Here is a 15797-nt window from a genome sequence, read left to right as displayed (position 1 = left end):
CAATAATGGCAACTTAATTCATATAATCTGAATTATTTTTTCGTGATGTATTTATATTTTATCATGCCCTAAACAATTGTCTGAGGAGCTATATTTTTCATTAGTACTTTAATGGCACTTTTTGATGATTTAAACTTTTACATTCGTTCAAATGCAAGATACCAAAAAATAATAATAAATGTACTGTTATGAAAAAGAACAAATTTATGGTAAAAAGTAAAAATCTCAAACTCTCAAAATTTACCAAACAACACACTTTATAATATTTTTCTCTCTACTCAATTGTGAATTTCTTCACAAATGGTGAGGCTATTTATAGAATTTCTTTACAAATAATCCAAAAATAAATTCATCATTACCTACATCATAACACACTAATTTTCAATATTTACAACTTTTATTTTCAATATTCAAATATTCAATACACACATTTAAATATTATTTTTCAACACTCCCCCTTGTGATGATGATCATAATGATTGTCTTCATTACGTGTTTTTATACTGTCTCGTTAAAAACCTTACTAGGAAAAATCCATTGGGATAAAAACCATAGTAATGAAAAAAGACTGCAGTCACGTAAACTCCCCCTCATGTTGACACGAACAATTCTTCACAAATTTCCTAGATTGCGCATCCCAATATTATATATGTGCTTTCTGAATATTGTCGTAGGAAGTGCCTTTGTGTTGGCTCATTGATTTTAACCACACACATTCACGACTTGCTTCATGTAGTGCAATAATCTCGGCATGATTTGATGAAGTTGTTACGAGCGTTTGTTTCTGTGAACGCCAAGAAATTGCAGTGCCTCCACGAGTAAATACATAACCAGTTTGAGAACGTGCCTTGTGTGGATCAGATAAGTATCAGCATCGGCATAACCAATTATACTTGGATTAGCATCTTTTGAATACAAAAGTCCCAGGTCTGTCGTTCCTCGTAGATAACGGAATATATGTTAATTCCGTTCCAGTGTCTCTTTGTTGGATATGTGCTAAATCTTGCCAACAAATTTATGGCAAAAGAAATATCAGGCTTTGTACAATTTGTAAGATACATAAGGGCACCGATAGCACTTAGATATGGTACTTCTGGACCAAGAATATCTTCATAATCTTCACATGGACGGAATGGATCATTTTCTATGTTTAATGATCCAACAAATATGGATAAATCAAATCATTTAAGTGCTCCAATGGTTGTTGGATCATTTTCTATGTTTAATGATCCAACAACCATTGGAGCACTTAAATGATTTGATTTATCCATATTAAAATGTTTAAGGATCTTTTCTGCATAATTTGTCTGTTGAACAAATATTCCACATTCTTTTTGTTCAATTTGTAAACCCAAACAATACTTGGTTTTTTCAAGATCCTTCATTTCAAATTCTTCCTTCAAGTATGACACAACTTGTTGAATTTCCTTATTCGTTCCAATGATGTTTAAATCATCAACATATACAGCAATAATTACGCATCCAGATGTTATTTTCTTAATGAAAACACAAGGACATCACGTTTATTTAGCGAATCCAATTCAACCTGGATGGCATCTTTCCATTTTATCCAATCTCTGCCGATTTTTACATTCACCAAAAGATTTTGGTTCATGATCTTTATTATCATTTATGATGTCGATTGCCACATTATAAGAAAATATATCATCAATTTCTTCTATATCTTTTCGGTTCCTTATTTTTCCAGTATTAATATAATTGATAGAGATTTCATGATTCTCGTCAGTTTGTGGTTCTGACATAACATTTCTATCATCATGTGTTTATTCAGGAACAACATTCTCTATTTTGTGATCATCATGTGTTTCTTTAGGAACATCATTATCTATTTTGTGATCATTGTGTTTCTCTATGATTTTTTTTTTCGAAGATTTTGGTTCATGATCTTCATTATCATTTATGATGTCGATTGCCACATTATAAGAAAATATATCATCAATTTCTTCTATATCTTTTCGGTTCCTTATTTTTCCAGTATTAATATAATTGATAGAGATTTCATGATTCTCGTCAGTTTGTGGTTCTGACGGAACATTTCCAACATCATGTGTTTATTCAGGAACAACATTCTCTATTTTGTGATCATCATGTGTTTCTTCAGGAACATCATTATCTATTTTGTGATCATTGTGTTTCTCTATGAATTTTATTTTTCGAGGATTTTTATCCTTGTAACCGACTGACCTTCCACGCTTCAGGCGTTTTACGACATCATGACTTTGTTCAATTTGTTTCTTTAGAATTTCAATTCGAGCAGGAGCATTTACAGCATGCATATATGATTTAGTTACCCCTTTTCCATCTGTAAATGTATTTGGTATTTGATTTGCTATTCTTTGCAAGTGCACAATTTGCTGTACATCTTTTTCACATTGTTGTGTTCTTGGATCCAGATGTAACAATGATGATACATACCATGTAATTTTTTTTTCGGTATGTTTCTTGTCTTCCCCTAACATTGGGAAGATTTCCTCATTAAAATGACAATCAGCAAAACTTGTTGTGAATATGTCGCCTGTCTGAGGTTCAAGATATCGAATGATTGATGGACTATCATAACCGATATAAATTCCAATATTTCTTTGAGGTCCCATTTTTTCTTTCGTTCACTGTAAATCTAAAAATTCTCAGATGAGAAATGTCTGGTTCTTTACCAAATGTAAGCTGCAACTCCTACTAGAGAGTCATTTGAACACGTTGATGGTGATGAATTGGAAGACACTTTAATTCACTATCAATCTTTTACCAGAGGATTACAATCAATGGGTGTTGACGGAGCATATGACAATGAACCATCATGCCTTCGTGAAGATTGTGATGGGACTTGGGTCGACAATGTTTAACCAAAGATATTTTACTTTTGAAGATGTGTTTGTAGACAATATTGATATGTATTTTGCTTTTGAATAGGAATTTGTAGACAATATTGAAGTTATACTTTTATTTATCTTTGTATCTGTTGAATTTCTATTGAATATGAATTTCTTATCCTATTTTTTGTTGTATATATTGTGTATTTATTTCTATATTGATATGTTTTTTTTTCACTTTTTTGTTAAACAGGTTAAATCTGGACTCTATGACATCCTTTAGAAAGCTTAAAATTGGGTCTCATGATGATGATACAATTCATGAATCGAGCAAGAGATTAGGACAGCCTGCATTGATTGGGAAGGGCAAAGAAAAAATTGAATCCACTTCTACTGGCAAGAGTTTTGATGGAAAGGAAATGTTGGGATCTACAGACACTGAAACAACAAGAACATCTAGAGGTCGTACACATCTAGAGAAGCTTTCTAGGCAGAGGGTTCAGGGAATTCGAAAGGAAGTAAGATTCAATCTACTTGGACAACCAGTAGGAGAAGCTACTGCTCAAATGCAGAGTTATATTGGTGTGCTTACTCGAGAAAAAGTTAAGATAACTTACAAGACATGGAAGCAAGTTCCAAGTGAAGTGAAAGAATTGATATGAGAATCTGTTAATGTAAGTTCTATTGTTTTTTCACAATTAATATTCATATTGTTTATATATATCTTATGTGATGTCATTCTTTTTAATGTATTTCCAATTTTGATGTTTTACCGTTGACGTTTGATGTTCCCCCAAGCTGGAAAAATGGATGTTTAGGTTCGGCAAATAATAAGTGGTGTCAATTTAAATCACATCTCGCTCAAACATTCATTTCGAACAATGTTGATAAACCAGAGGAGTTGGATCAACCACCTACTGGCTATGGTCTTGCACGAGATGACTGGATTTCTTTTGTCATGAGTCGCATGTCTGATAAATTTATTGTAAGTATCTTTTTTTGTTTTTTGAAAATAAGTCCACCATGAAGTATTTGACGAATTAAAAATTATAGTTCACATCTTGGTGTTTTGGTTTCTCTGTATTGTTTTGCATTCCATCTTTCAAATTTTTATGTGCTTTCAAATTTTCAATATTGATATTGACGGAATGCTTGTATCTCTCCGCTTCGTTTTTCTCCTTCTCTCTAAAAAAAATTATTCACATTTTGAAGGGGGTGCGGTGGGGTTCGAGGGCTTCGTGTATAGTTAGAAACCGGTGCATTGGTGTACGCGTTGCGTGATTGTGTAGTTTTTTTTATAATTAATTTGATTATATTCATGTAGTCATATCATGATTGTAAAAGTTAACGAGATACTATTCAGCAATTTGAAATGAATGATAAAATGAAAAAAAAAAAAAAGGAAAAAACCAAAAAATCACCAAGACTCCATTTTTCTCCATATTATAGAGATTCTTAATAATAGTAATAGATTATGGATTCACTTGCCTATGGGCATCCCTTTAATCTACCGCCTGTTGTGTGATGCCTTAAAGTGTCAAGGTGCTCTTTAAGCATCCCTCTTACAAGGTTGGGCCTTTATGCAACAAAATTTACAATACCATGTCTTATTCTGTCTCTTCCGTAAAGCACGTGCCTTTCACTTCGTGTCTTTCACCTAAGCTTTGGAGAATTTGTGCTCCTTTAATAACTACAAGGGATTTTATGCAAAAGAGTTGTTTTACACTCAATTTATAATCACTGCTTTAGTTATAATCCGATATTGATCCCAATAACTGAATATGAAAAGCTTATTGGTTTGGATGGTGTCGAAATCAGCACAATATTTATTTGCTACGGATCTTGGACGACTTCTTTGCAAGCTGGATAATTTTTTTGGAAAATAGTGGTCATGACATATATTGGTCTGTTTGGCCAGGAGAGAAATAGAATAATTTTTTACAACATCGAAGACACTTCATGAAATAAGGTATTGTGCTTTGATGAAGATAATTGTGAAGAAATTTTAGTAATTCGTGTAATCGTGTTTGGAATTACTTGTGTTTATATGAAATTAAGGTTTTCAAATTTTTCTCTCTAACTTTTGGTGAGTGAAACTAATGTTTCTGACATAATATAAAAACATGGAAAAAATAATCTTTACCATCTGATTTCCTTTTACCATTCTTCAGTATCACTTTGATAGCATCAGTTCTTATGTTTCTGTCAGCATTTATACCTTGTTATCATTTATTCTCTGCCAATTGAGTTCATTACATTCAATGCAATTTACAGGATAGCTGTTCTATCATCTCTCGCATTCTAAATAAAAGTGGTAATGGTCCTGGTTCTGAGAAGTGGTTGTATGAATGACATTGTGCCAAAGTTATATGCTACTCTATGTGAAAAACAAGCCTCAGATGTACAGAAAGATAATCCTGCAGCAGATATGTTGGTTGATTCGTTTGGGAGGCTGCATACTTATTTAAGGATCTCCTTGACAGAACGCTGTAATTTGCGATGCCAGTATTGTATGCCTGCTGAAGGTGTGGAACTTACTCCTAGTACCCGACTTCTCTCCCAGAATGAAATCATACGTCTCGCTGATCTGTTTGTCAGTTCTGGGGTTACGAAAGTTCGCCTGACTGGTGGGGAGCCAACCATCAGGAAGGATATTGAAGAAATTTGCTTGGAGCTGTCAAGTCTAAATGGATTAAAAACTCTGGCAATGACCACCAATGGAATTATCCTGGCAAATAAACTTCCAAGATTAAGAGAATGCGGACTTAGCTTGCTGAATATAGGTTTAGACACGTTGGTTCCTGCAAAGTTTGAATTCATGACTAGACGTAAAGGTCATGACAGATTAATGAAATCAATTGAATTAACATCATGGATTTGGGTATAACACCACCCCAAAAGCTAGCTGAAGCCTCAAGGGATAATGATTATCCAAATCCATATATATGACTCACAAGAACTTAATTTAGTTGATATGAGATATCTAACAATTATTTACTAGTCTATATCAATTTTGTCAACACAAAAACTTCTATAAGACCGTCTCACAAGTCAATTTTGTAAAACAGATTTCCTACATGGCCCGACAAAAATATTATTTTTATGCAAATAGTATTATTTTTGGTTTTATACATGCATCAGCTAGACTTATCTCACGGAAAATACTATTATTTTAAACAATAGCTCCAAGTGATATACTTACTAGTTACTACTACCTCTGTATTTTAGGTTTTATGCTGATTGTTGGGGTTCATTTTATTTATTTGCAAAAAATGTCGAAGGAAAAGTTTGAGAAATGGTTTTGGTTATAAAATCCAATTGTAAAAAATAGGTCACATCGATCTATTTGATCCAATATATTGGTCCATGTATATTTGATCCAACTTGTTCCTCACGATTTTCCCCAGAAAGATTCTTCACATCACGAAAATTCTTGAAAATTAAGCTACTACCTCATCAAGCTAAGGCACAAACATGGGATTCTTGTCAAATCTGTTGAGTAATTTGTCGTCAAGTATATCTGATATAAGTGCTCTAAAAACCATATATGTAAGTGAAGAATGAAGAGAAATCACCTCTTCATTCTTTAGATCGATATCATTTTCCTTTGTACCTGCACCAACGTAAAGGATTCTTAACGTTCTCGCGTCAATCAGATAAATTAATGATATTTCAGTGATGTTGTAATAGTAGCTAGCCACATTGCCGCAATTAACATTTCAATAAATTTGTAACAGTGTCAAAATAGTTTGTTTATTTTTATGTTTTGTGTAGGTTAGGTTAGGATTTTTTTTGTACTAATGTTTTCGTAGAGCTGGATGATGCTGACTTGATATTAGAAAATAATAAAGCGACGGCGAAATATGATAATATGTCAGGTTTATAATCCTTATAAGATATACCAAAAGTCAAAATATGAACTAATTTGCCGAATCAAAACCAAATTAAGATAACACAAAATAAACAAATTAGAAGAGCATTTTAACTATTATCTCATGTCTATTTTAAAAAATAATAATAAGAAGAAGAAATAATACATTTACTTCGCTAGGTCACTTCTAATGGAAACTAACCATATTAGCGAACAACCAGTATCGCAAACAAAACCTGCGATTTCTACTAATAAATCTTATGGGGAATGGATTTTCAAATTTGTCTAAACTGTAAACTTGTGAGAAAAGACTGGAAACTGTGCTCGAGACATCTTGGAATATTTTATTTTTATTTTCAAAATAAATAATGATCGCCGTGGAATAATAAATAATAAAAATATAAAATGACCACACGCGTTGTGGTCAATTTCCTTGCTAAGGAAGCTGATCCAAGTGGGTCCTTCCATTTTAATTATATAAAACTAAAAAATAATAGAGAAATTATACTAGCTAATTGTGCGTTTCGTTTTTAAAAACAACATTATCCTAAGCAGGACCTTTTAGAAAATTGGCTCAAAATTTATTATAAAGAAAAATATAATCTTCATTATTTTAGTCGATAAAATTTTCCACGTTTCCTTGCAGTCAAGAACATAATTTTCTTGATTAAGTTAGTTCATCACTTGATGCAGCTAACATATTAGAGACTCAATCAGTGTTCTAAAAAACGGTATATGATAAGTGGGCGGCCGTACACCGTTTGGTGTTTTTTTTACTTAAATATCTAATTTTTTTGTTTGTTTCCCATGTCAAAAAGATTGAAAAAATAGAAAAACGCTTTTCATAAAGAATGACGTTTTAGAAAACTAGTTTTTTTTTTAATGAAATATTTGATCAAATGGGTGGTTCATTTATCAATTTGAAATTGGCCCTGTGCCTGTAAAAACAAAGAGGAACATAGGAGATCATAAGCCCCGTTCGGTTGAAGTATGAAACCTCCAAGCGTATAACTGTGAAATCGGCCAAGTAGCTCCGAATAAGCTGATCAAAGGCTCCACGCATGTCTCGGCCTAGCATCGAGAATTCGGAGGAGTCTGAGTCTTGTCACCAAGCCCGCATCTCTGCGGAGTATGGCCCGGGGACTTTCCTGAGCGAGGCCTACGTACATAGACACAATGCCCACACGCTTCGCCTCCTATGTAATTATAACGCGACATCTGGGATCTCCTTTTTAAAAATTGAATTGTGAATTTTAACTTTTAGATGTGGGATATTTTAGCGACGGAATACATATTCCAACCGTCGCTACTTTGCGACGGTTTAAGTAACCGTTGCTAATTTGCGACGGTTTAATTAACCGTCGCTAAAATTAACTTAGCGACGCGCCAACGAGCGACGGTTTTAAAACCGTCGCTCCAATTGAATTAGCGACGGTTTTTACATTCAACACATTTTTGTTGTAGTGAAGATTGTGGGTGTTCAAACTTCGGGTAAAAACCGAACACCGAACCGAAAATTGAATTTTGTAATTCATATATAAATATTAAAACCGAGTTTATTTGGTTCGATTTCGGATTATATATGTCAAAATCGAAAAAACCGAAATTTCATTAAATTAATAATTTTTTTATATTTTTATTTATATTATATATTTGATATGATATTTAGTGAATGAAGAACTATTTTGAACAATTTTTAGTTGATTGTTGTTTTCTTAATTAATTTAGACCTTATATTTAAATATTTTACTAAGCAAACATGTAATGCCCGAGATTTAATTATTATAATCAGACGTTGATTAATTGAAATGAATAGGTGAGATGAGACACTTGCCTTCTTGCATGCATCGTGTATATATATATATATATATATATATATATATATATATATATATGTATGCATGCTTTGAGATTTCTTCAAAAACAAGGATAAAGGATGGAGAATAGGTTTCTGAAAAAAGAGTGAAATATCCTTACGCCTTTTGTGAGAAATCCGTCCGTCTGATTTTTAATCCGACTTCAGTACTGTATTCCTATCAACGCATGCTACAACTGGACGTAAGTTTTGTTACATTTAGACATGATTTGAATTTATGATATTGTCAGAATTGAATATGAATCAGATATGATGTCTCTGTTACAGTAGACATTGTATAACTGAAGACAGATTAAAGAATAGATTGTTTATACAATTGTTATGATTTTCAGAGTAGATTTGATTAAGATTCGATATCAGATTGGTAGTATTATTCAGATTATGAGTTGAAATGATACTGATTACGAAGTCTGGTATTATATCTGTGATGTTCAGATTGACGGGGTTTATTCAGATTGTATTGTTATGCCGTCGAAACATCAGTTGATTTAGATTGATCAGATTCAGTAATGATTTCGATTTTATCATGATATCGTTGATATGAATTAGATTGTACCTTGTTCAGATATGGATCAGATTATATACTGATTTGAGTATTGATCAGAACAGGTTTTGAATTGAATTATTTACTGATATTGTAATTATACGATTGTCATTGACAGACTGGGTATGGACAGATCAGAATACAAGACTTCGTCTTCGTCAGACCGGGAAGACAAAGGTATAAATAAATATTGATTCGGGATTGCACAACTCGAGTTAGGTTTGACTTGAGTTTCCCTAAATCACATACTGTATTTTATTGCATTGATATTTGCAGATTATCAGATTGATATGTCTAGTCTATTGAATGATAGCAGAGCCAGAGTTTGAGTCTAGGGCAGATCAGCCTAGCTAGGGCAGAACCGTCGAGTCTTTCTCAGAACCGATAAGACTCTAGACTTACGGTGTATCGATGAGCTTTAGATGTAGATCGACGTCTATTGTAGACACTCGATACATCATACCAAAGTCTAAACTTAGATTGGGATCCCTAGATTAGAATGAGAGATGAGTCAAGTCTTAGATATTGAGACTAGAGTTTGATTTACAGATCCGTATTACTTTATGTTTCGTAGATTACGATTCATGTTTTATTTACAGAATGGTATTGATACATGTTGTTTGATTATGCTACATGTGATAAGATATAATTCATGCTTTTATGTTTTATATGATTGCATGTATACATTGTTTATACTGGGATATTTATATCTCACCGGATTTATCCGGCTGTTGTCTTATTTTGTATGTGTGCATGACAACAGGTGGGGCAGGATCAGGGTCCAGAAGACGAGGAGAGATCGAGATTAGAGTGGTGATCACGGACTTGGATGTAGATAGGTTTTATTACTTGATTATAGTAGTTGAACCTAGTTGAACTAGATGCAAATTATACAAGATTTGTATTATTATACTAATTTGTATAATAGATTGATTCCATTACCTTCCGCATTTTAAAAGAAAAATTTTAGACCCTGTTTATCTTATTGATAATTAAACCCCAAAGATGATTAAGAAGATGATTAGCGTCCGGGTCCCCACAAAACATGTAGAAAGTTAACATATTATATTTTACAATATATTTATATTATTAATTTAAATAATTATATCAAAATCGAATTAACCGACCGAAATAACCGAACCGTTTTGGTCCGAAACCGAACCAAATAAATTTCGGTTTTAATATTTATATCTGAATTACAAAATTCGATTTTCGGTTCCGTTCGGTGTTCGGTTTTTCTGATTTGGATTTTCGGTTTTTTCGGTTTTTACCCGAAGTATGAACACCCATAATCTTCACTATAATAAAAATGGCTTTTCGCAGCGTGCAAATTCTCTTTCCGCAGCGTATATTGCACGCTGCAAAGTTGCAAGCCGTTGAAAGTTCAAGATTATCAGCGGCGTACATGTGCACGCTATTGATACAATTATACGTAGCGTGTGAAGAAATACTCTGTCGCTGACTAGCGTCCGTGCTTACGAAGACGTGAGCAGCGTCCGCGCTCCGTAAACGCGGATTGCAGTAGTTTTGAAATTGTTTTTTTTTAATTATTTTTGAATTTTTTTTAAAATTAAATTATTTTTAATAAAAACCTTTTGTATCATGTTTTATATTATAAATAATCACATGATTAGACTTGATTAATTTGATAAGTCTACGAGTCATGCCTTTATCTTTCCGTCAATATTAAAGATATAACTTCAAAGCGATTTGAAAAATTGAGCTTATGTGCCCTAAACAACTGTCTGAAGAGCGATATTCTTCGTTAATACTTTCTTTAATGACACTTTTTGATGATTTAAATTTTTACATTCGTTCAAATGCAATATACCAAAAAATAATAATAAATGTACAATAATTACTGGTATTGTGTGGACTGTACATGCTCAAAGAGGGGAACAAAAGAGTTGGTTTGAGTGCCATGCATTGCTTCACAAGTGAATCTTTCTCTGCCCCCTTAAAAAAAACAATAAAAACTGCACTGCAGACGTGACCTTTTAACACATATTTCAAATGCATCATGATCGAATCTTCCCCAAAAATGATAAATCCTTGATGGGTGCTTTGACTTGGTTAGTTTAAGATTGACAACATTTGAGTTCATCATTCAGATTGACGTGTTTGTATCCGTACCATTGCACATACACTCGGGGATCGGATACTTTGTCACGTCCCTTCCGGATTTGCTCGTCCTGAGTTCAGGCTGTCCGAACGAATCTTGATGCAGGTTTAGTACGATTTTATTGAACTCGGCTTCAGGAAGAGATTGATTCATAAAGTATCGAAGCATGTGTCTTTTGTTTGGGATGATGGTCTTTTTGTGCCCTCCATATGCCCTATGTCCCTGTTTTCAAGAAAACACAAGTAAATCACTGAAAGGGAATCTAAGTCATCCCTTCATCCAAAGTAATGGGTTTGTCCCAGGAGATGGACTCAATACCTGGATGGCATGGCCCATATTTCCACCATGAGATGCCATGAATACATCACTATTTTCGGAAACTATATAATCAATAGCAGCCATTAGAGATGCCTTGTTCGCAAATGCTCCAAGCTCCCCTGGCAATGAAAGGTCTTCCTTGGTGTAGAAATGAGTAAAATCTGTGGTTAATGGGAGTAAAGCTTGTTTTCCTCCCAATGGAATCCCACCAGCCCAGTAGATTCTTGTACTTTTTGGCGCCCGTAAAGCTTTAAGCAGTCTGCATACACAGTGACATTATAGTATATCACATAACAGAGTATATCCTACACAAAATGATTGATTCTCGCAAAGAATTCTAAAAGTGTTACCTTGCTACTTCTAATGCATTCAAGGGGCAGAGGCCTAAAAGTTTTCTTTCTTGATACGTCATATTGGATCTTGAAGTCAATAGATTTGGGCTCGTTTTTCTCTCATTATTTATCATTTCATCATATTCTTGGCCCAGTCCAGGGAGGCACCCAGTTCTTACCCATACATCCTTTTCCATTCGCAGATGAAGAGCGAGATACGGTCCTTTGCTTCTCATTCTGTCTGTTAGCTTGTTACCAATTTCTGATATATGTGAGGCAAATCTCAATGCATGAAATGCCACCTACAAGTTTAATAGGATAGCATAATTAGATGTTAAATTTGAAGCAAAAGCTAAAGAAGAGAAGGGATAATCGTTGCAATGCATAAGGGTCGGGTCACTACCTTGCAGCGTAGCTTTTGAAGATCAGGAGGAAGGTCCTTAGAAAGCCTCGAGTCTAGACCACGTAAAATCAATACCCCATCCCTCCTTAGCTGCAGGACAAGAAACTTGCTTCATTTAAAATCACTTGCCATTCAAAAAGTAACGCCAACGTTAGAACCTCAATCTTTTCCTGTTAATCATTTTTCAAGTGTATACAAGGACATAGAAAGCAACAACGAGGATAAAACAAATGTTGGACAAGTATATGCATGCGGCATAATTTGACAAAGGCATTGACACATAAAGTTCTAACGAGAATCACCACTGGAATGGATGACTTTTTCCCATCTTATTTACGCACTCAACTTTGGAGTCCATTCCTACATAAGCAATTTTTTCTAAAATATTTTTTGTAGAAAAAAAATTCGGTTAACAATTCGGTTAAGACTGATACTGACTTGTTTGTAAAGCGAAAAACAAGCTAGAGGAAGAGGGAGCCAATGAGGGGCAACTTGACCTCACTAGCTAGGTCCGTCTTTTGTATCAAACAGATGTGGACCAACGGATCATTTCGATTGTCCAGACGTAGGAGGCGTTGGCCACAGAATACAAACTTCTTGTCAAGCCAAGCGTCGGACAAGCAGAACTTTAGATAATGAGTCCCACTAACAACTACAACTCATCGATCCAAGTCACCATCATAAAAAATCAATGCATTGAAATTTCTAGTATTATAAAGCCATTTACACATCCTACAATACATCTTGAGAGAGATTATTACAATTTCATTGAAATTACTAGTTTTCTCTTTTTTTAAATAATGTCAAGACAACTGAATAAGCAACAAACAACTAACACAGATGAATAGATTTACAGAAGTCATTCAGGATCTTACTCTTCTAAGGTAACGTGAGCGAATCCACTCCGGTGACACGTGAAGAGGAGTACGCTTCTCCTCCACATGCCTTGATATCAAATGAGTAGACGGTAAGGATGAAACTATCCGAACATCGTTTGCCAAAACACTTTTGAAATGATCCAGGTCAAATATATCAGAAAATTCACTGCAACAGCCAGAAAAGCCACAGAACAGCTTACTTCCACAAACTAGAACATATAACACTGCTATCATGAAAGACACAATTCAATGTAGCTCAGTTTTATTGAAACCGAAATACTGGTGGGCTGTGCAAATGAAACAAAAATGTAGAAAGCTGAGCTACAATACCAAGACTTGTCATATCCAACTTACACTAACATGACCTCGTTCCATATCCAATGTATTCTTAATTCTTAAACGAACAAAAAAAAATCAACTCTAAAATCCCCTTCTCATCTCACAAAAAAGAAAAATTAAAATTTTGCTCATAATTTTTCGAGGAAGGGTGAGTTTGGCCGCACAAATTAAGAAATGGCCGAGAAACAAACCTTTCGTCACCCCAAATTACATTAACTTGCAAAATGGGGACAACCAAAGACGCACCAAGAATTCTTGCAATAACAACAGCATCAACAATCTGATTCCTCTGCTGATTCATCCCACCTGAAACCACCACAATCAAATACTTTGCTCTCTCCTTTACAATCTCAACACTCTCTCTTCTGTATCCTGCACTAAATTCCAAACAAGGCCTATAACCAAACCCATTAGGCTGCTTCCAAAACTCACCATTTTCATCAATTTCAGCCACATTTCCATCCATACTTAGTCGAGAACTGAAAATCACACCAACCATTGGCGCTTTCTCTCGGAAGACAGCACAAGGGTTGGGTGAAAGAGGCATTGTGGTATCAAAACCGAACCAAATATTCGACATCCAAAGAAAAACAAGCACGGAAACCAAGAAAAGAAAAAATCTTGGACTTTTGAACAAACTACCGAGCTTGGAGATGAAACTCTGCTTTTTCTTAGGAGAACGTAGCAATGACTCGAGAGATGACTGTGAAATGGAGTTGATAATTTGAGACGGGACAGAGATGAAACTCTGTTGGTTCTTCTTCTTCTTGTTACTCTTTGAAACAGTCATTTCATGCGTTGAAAAAATGCTCACTCAAGGAGCCTTTTATCTATTAAGTATAAAAAAATGTAGCAGCATTTTCTTGGGATTTTGGATTTCTTGGAAAGATTTCAGATAAAAAGAAAGAGGAGAGGTAAGAACCAGTGTTGTGGAGCAATGGATTGATGCTCGTTTTGCATTCGTTTCGTATTGAGCAATCAAACGTGAGAGTCAGAGGAGGTCTGTTGTGTCAGGTTTTGGTATATTTTCTTTTTCATGTTTGGGTTTAACGTTTTTTGAAGAAATATTTGTGATAGGTCATACTTATAAATTGTGGCTTGCCATAGAGAATGTGGAAAACATTTCACGTGTTTTACTAAATAAACCTATTTACTCTGAAAATAAGTTTTTTATGAGACGGTCTCACGAATATTTATCTGTGAGACGGATCAACCCTACCGATATTCACAATAAAAAGTAATAGTCTTAGCATAAAAAGTAATATTTTTTCATGGATGACCCAAATAAGAGATACGTCTCACAAAATACGACCTGTGAGACCGTCTTACACAAGTTTTTTTCTTACTCTGAACTCCATTGAAATTATGGGTTTTTTGCTTCCAATTTTATATGATAATTTTAGAGTATTTAACATTATTTCAAATATAATTTTATTGTAATAAAATATTATTTAAAGTAATAACATGTGTTCATGAACATGTTCACAAATTAAGCGTATGTTGAGCTTGTAATTCGAGCACAAGACCAAGTTTGGGCTTCTTTATTTGATTTAGAATAGAAACATTTTTTATCGGATTAAATTTGAATTTTAACTCATTTGATTTCCGAAGTTTAGGTTGAGTTAAGATTGATGGATTTGATTTAAAGACATGAGTTTGATTCGATAAATGATCTGAATGATATATTTCAAATGATACTCAACTTTCATGTATTTCAAATCTTCAACGGACTACAATTGAATGTTAACTCAAATACTTCTAATCTCAAATATATCCATCAAAGCATAACATTATAATCTAATCAGACATTCCTTGTATTGATATATCCAAATGAACTTCACCCATCATCCCTGCTAATTGATTTTTGAGTGTTAATTTTAGTCATTGGTGATTCCTAAACATGGAAACTAGTGGACACATGCACTGACAGTATAATTTTCTTCATTATGTGTTTTGACTTTTGAAAGCTCCAATAATGACCACATCATCTTTTATTAAATGTTTTTTTTTACAGAAATGTTCATAATTTATAGTTTTATCTCTTATCAAATTTTATATATTATGAGATAAAATCTCGAATTTGATATTCATTATAATGTATAAATTATACAACTACACACATTTTATAATTAAAAAAATATATTTCATTTCTCTTGTGTCAGTCTCCTTGAAATCATCATTTTCTCACTAACTCCTCAAAATAATTGATTAACCTAAACTCCTACTAAAAACAATTCATCAAACCAACCACACGACTTTTGTGCAACTAATAGCGCTTTCCAC

The 15797-nt window shown here is 33.8% G+C and overlaps 2 protein-coding genes across 2 annotated transcripts; one reads left to right on the top strand and one right to left on the bottom strand.

Annotated features, from left to right (window-relative positions):
* The first annotated feature begins 5148 nt into the window (after window positions 1–5148).
* On the top strand, window positions 5149–5718 carry LOC142506016 (GTP 3',8-cyclase, mitochondrial-like). Its single transcript, XM_075619152.1, has one exon. It carries the CDS (start codon window positions 5149–5151, stop codon window positions 5716–5718), a length of 570 nt encoding a protein of 189 aa, XP_075475267.1.
* A 5175-nt stretch (window positions 5719–10893) lies between these two features.
* On the bottom strand, window positions 10894–14624 carry LOC142505922 (O-fucosyltransferase 20-like). Its single transcript, XM_075619066.1, has 6 exons — window positions 13706–14624; window positions 13173–13341; window positions 12298–12387; window positions 11913–12196; window positions 11563–11821; window positions 10894–11466 (listed from the first exon to the last, which is right to left on the bottom strand). The coding sequence occupies exons 1-6, from the start codon at window positions 14302–14304 to the stop codon at window positions 11230–11232; spliced, it is 1638 nt and encodes a 545-aa protein (XP_075475181.1). The 5' UTR covers window positions 14305–14624; the 3' UTR covers window positions 10894–11229.
* Between the last annotated feature and the right edge of the window lie 1173 nt (window positions 14625–15797).

The sequence above is a fragment of the Primulina tabacum genome, chromosome 10, assembly GCF_025594145.1.
Source record: "Primulina tabacum isolate GXHZ01 chromosome 10, ASM2559414v2, whole genome shotgun sequence".
NCBI classification, from domain to species: domain Eukaryota; kingdom Viridiplantae; phylum Streptophyta; class Magnoliopsida; order Lamiales; family Gesneriaceae; genus Primulina; species Primulina tabacum.
This window is presented reverse-complemented; position numbering and strand designations above follow the sequence as displayed.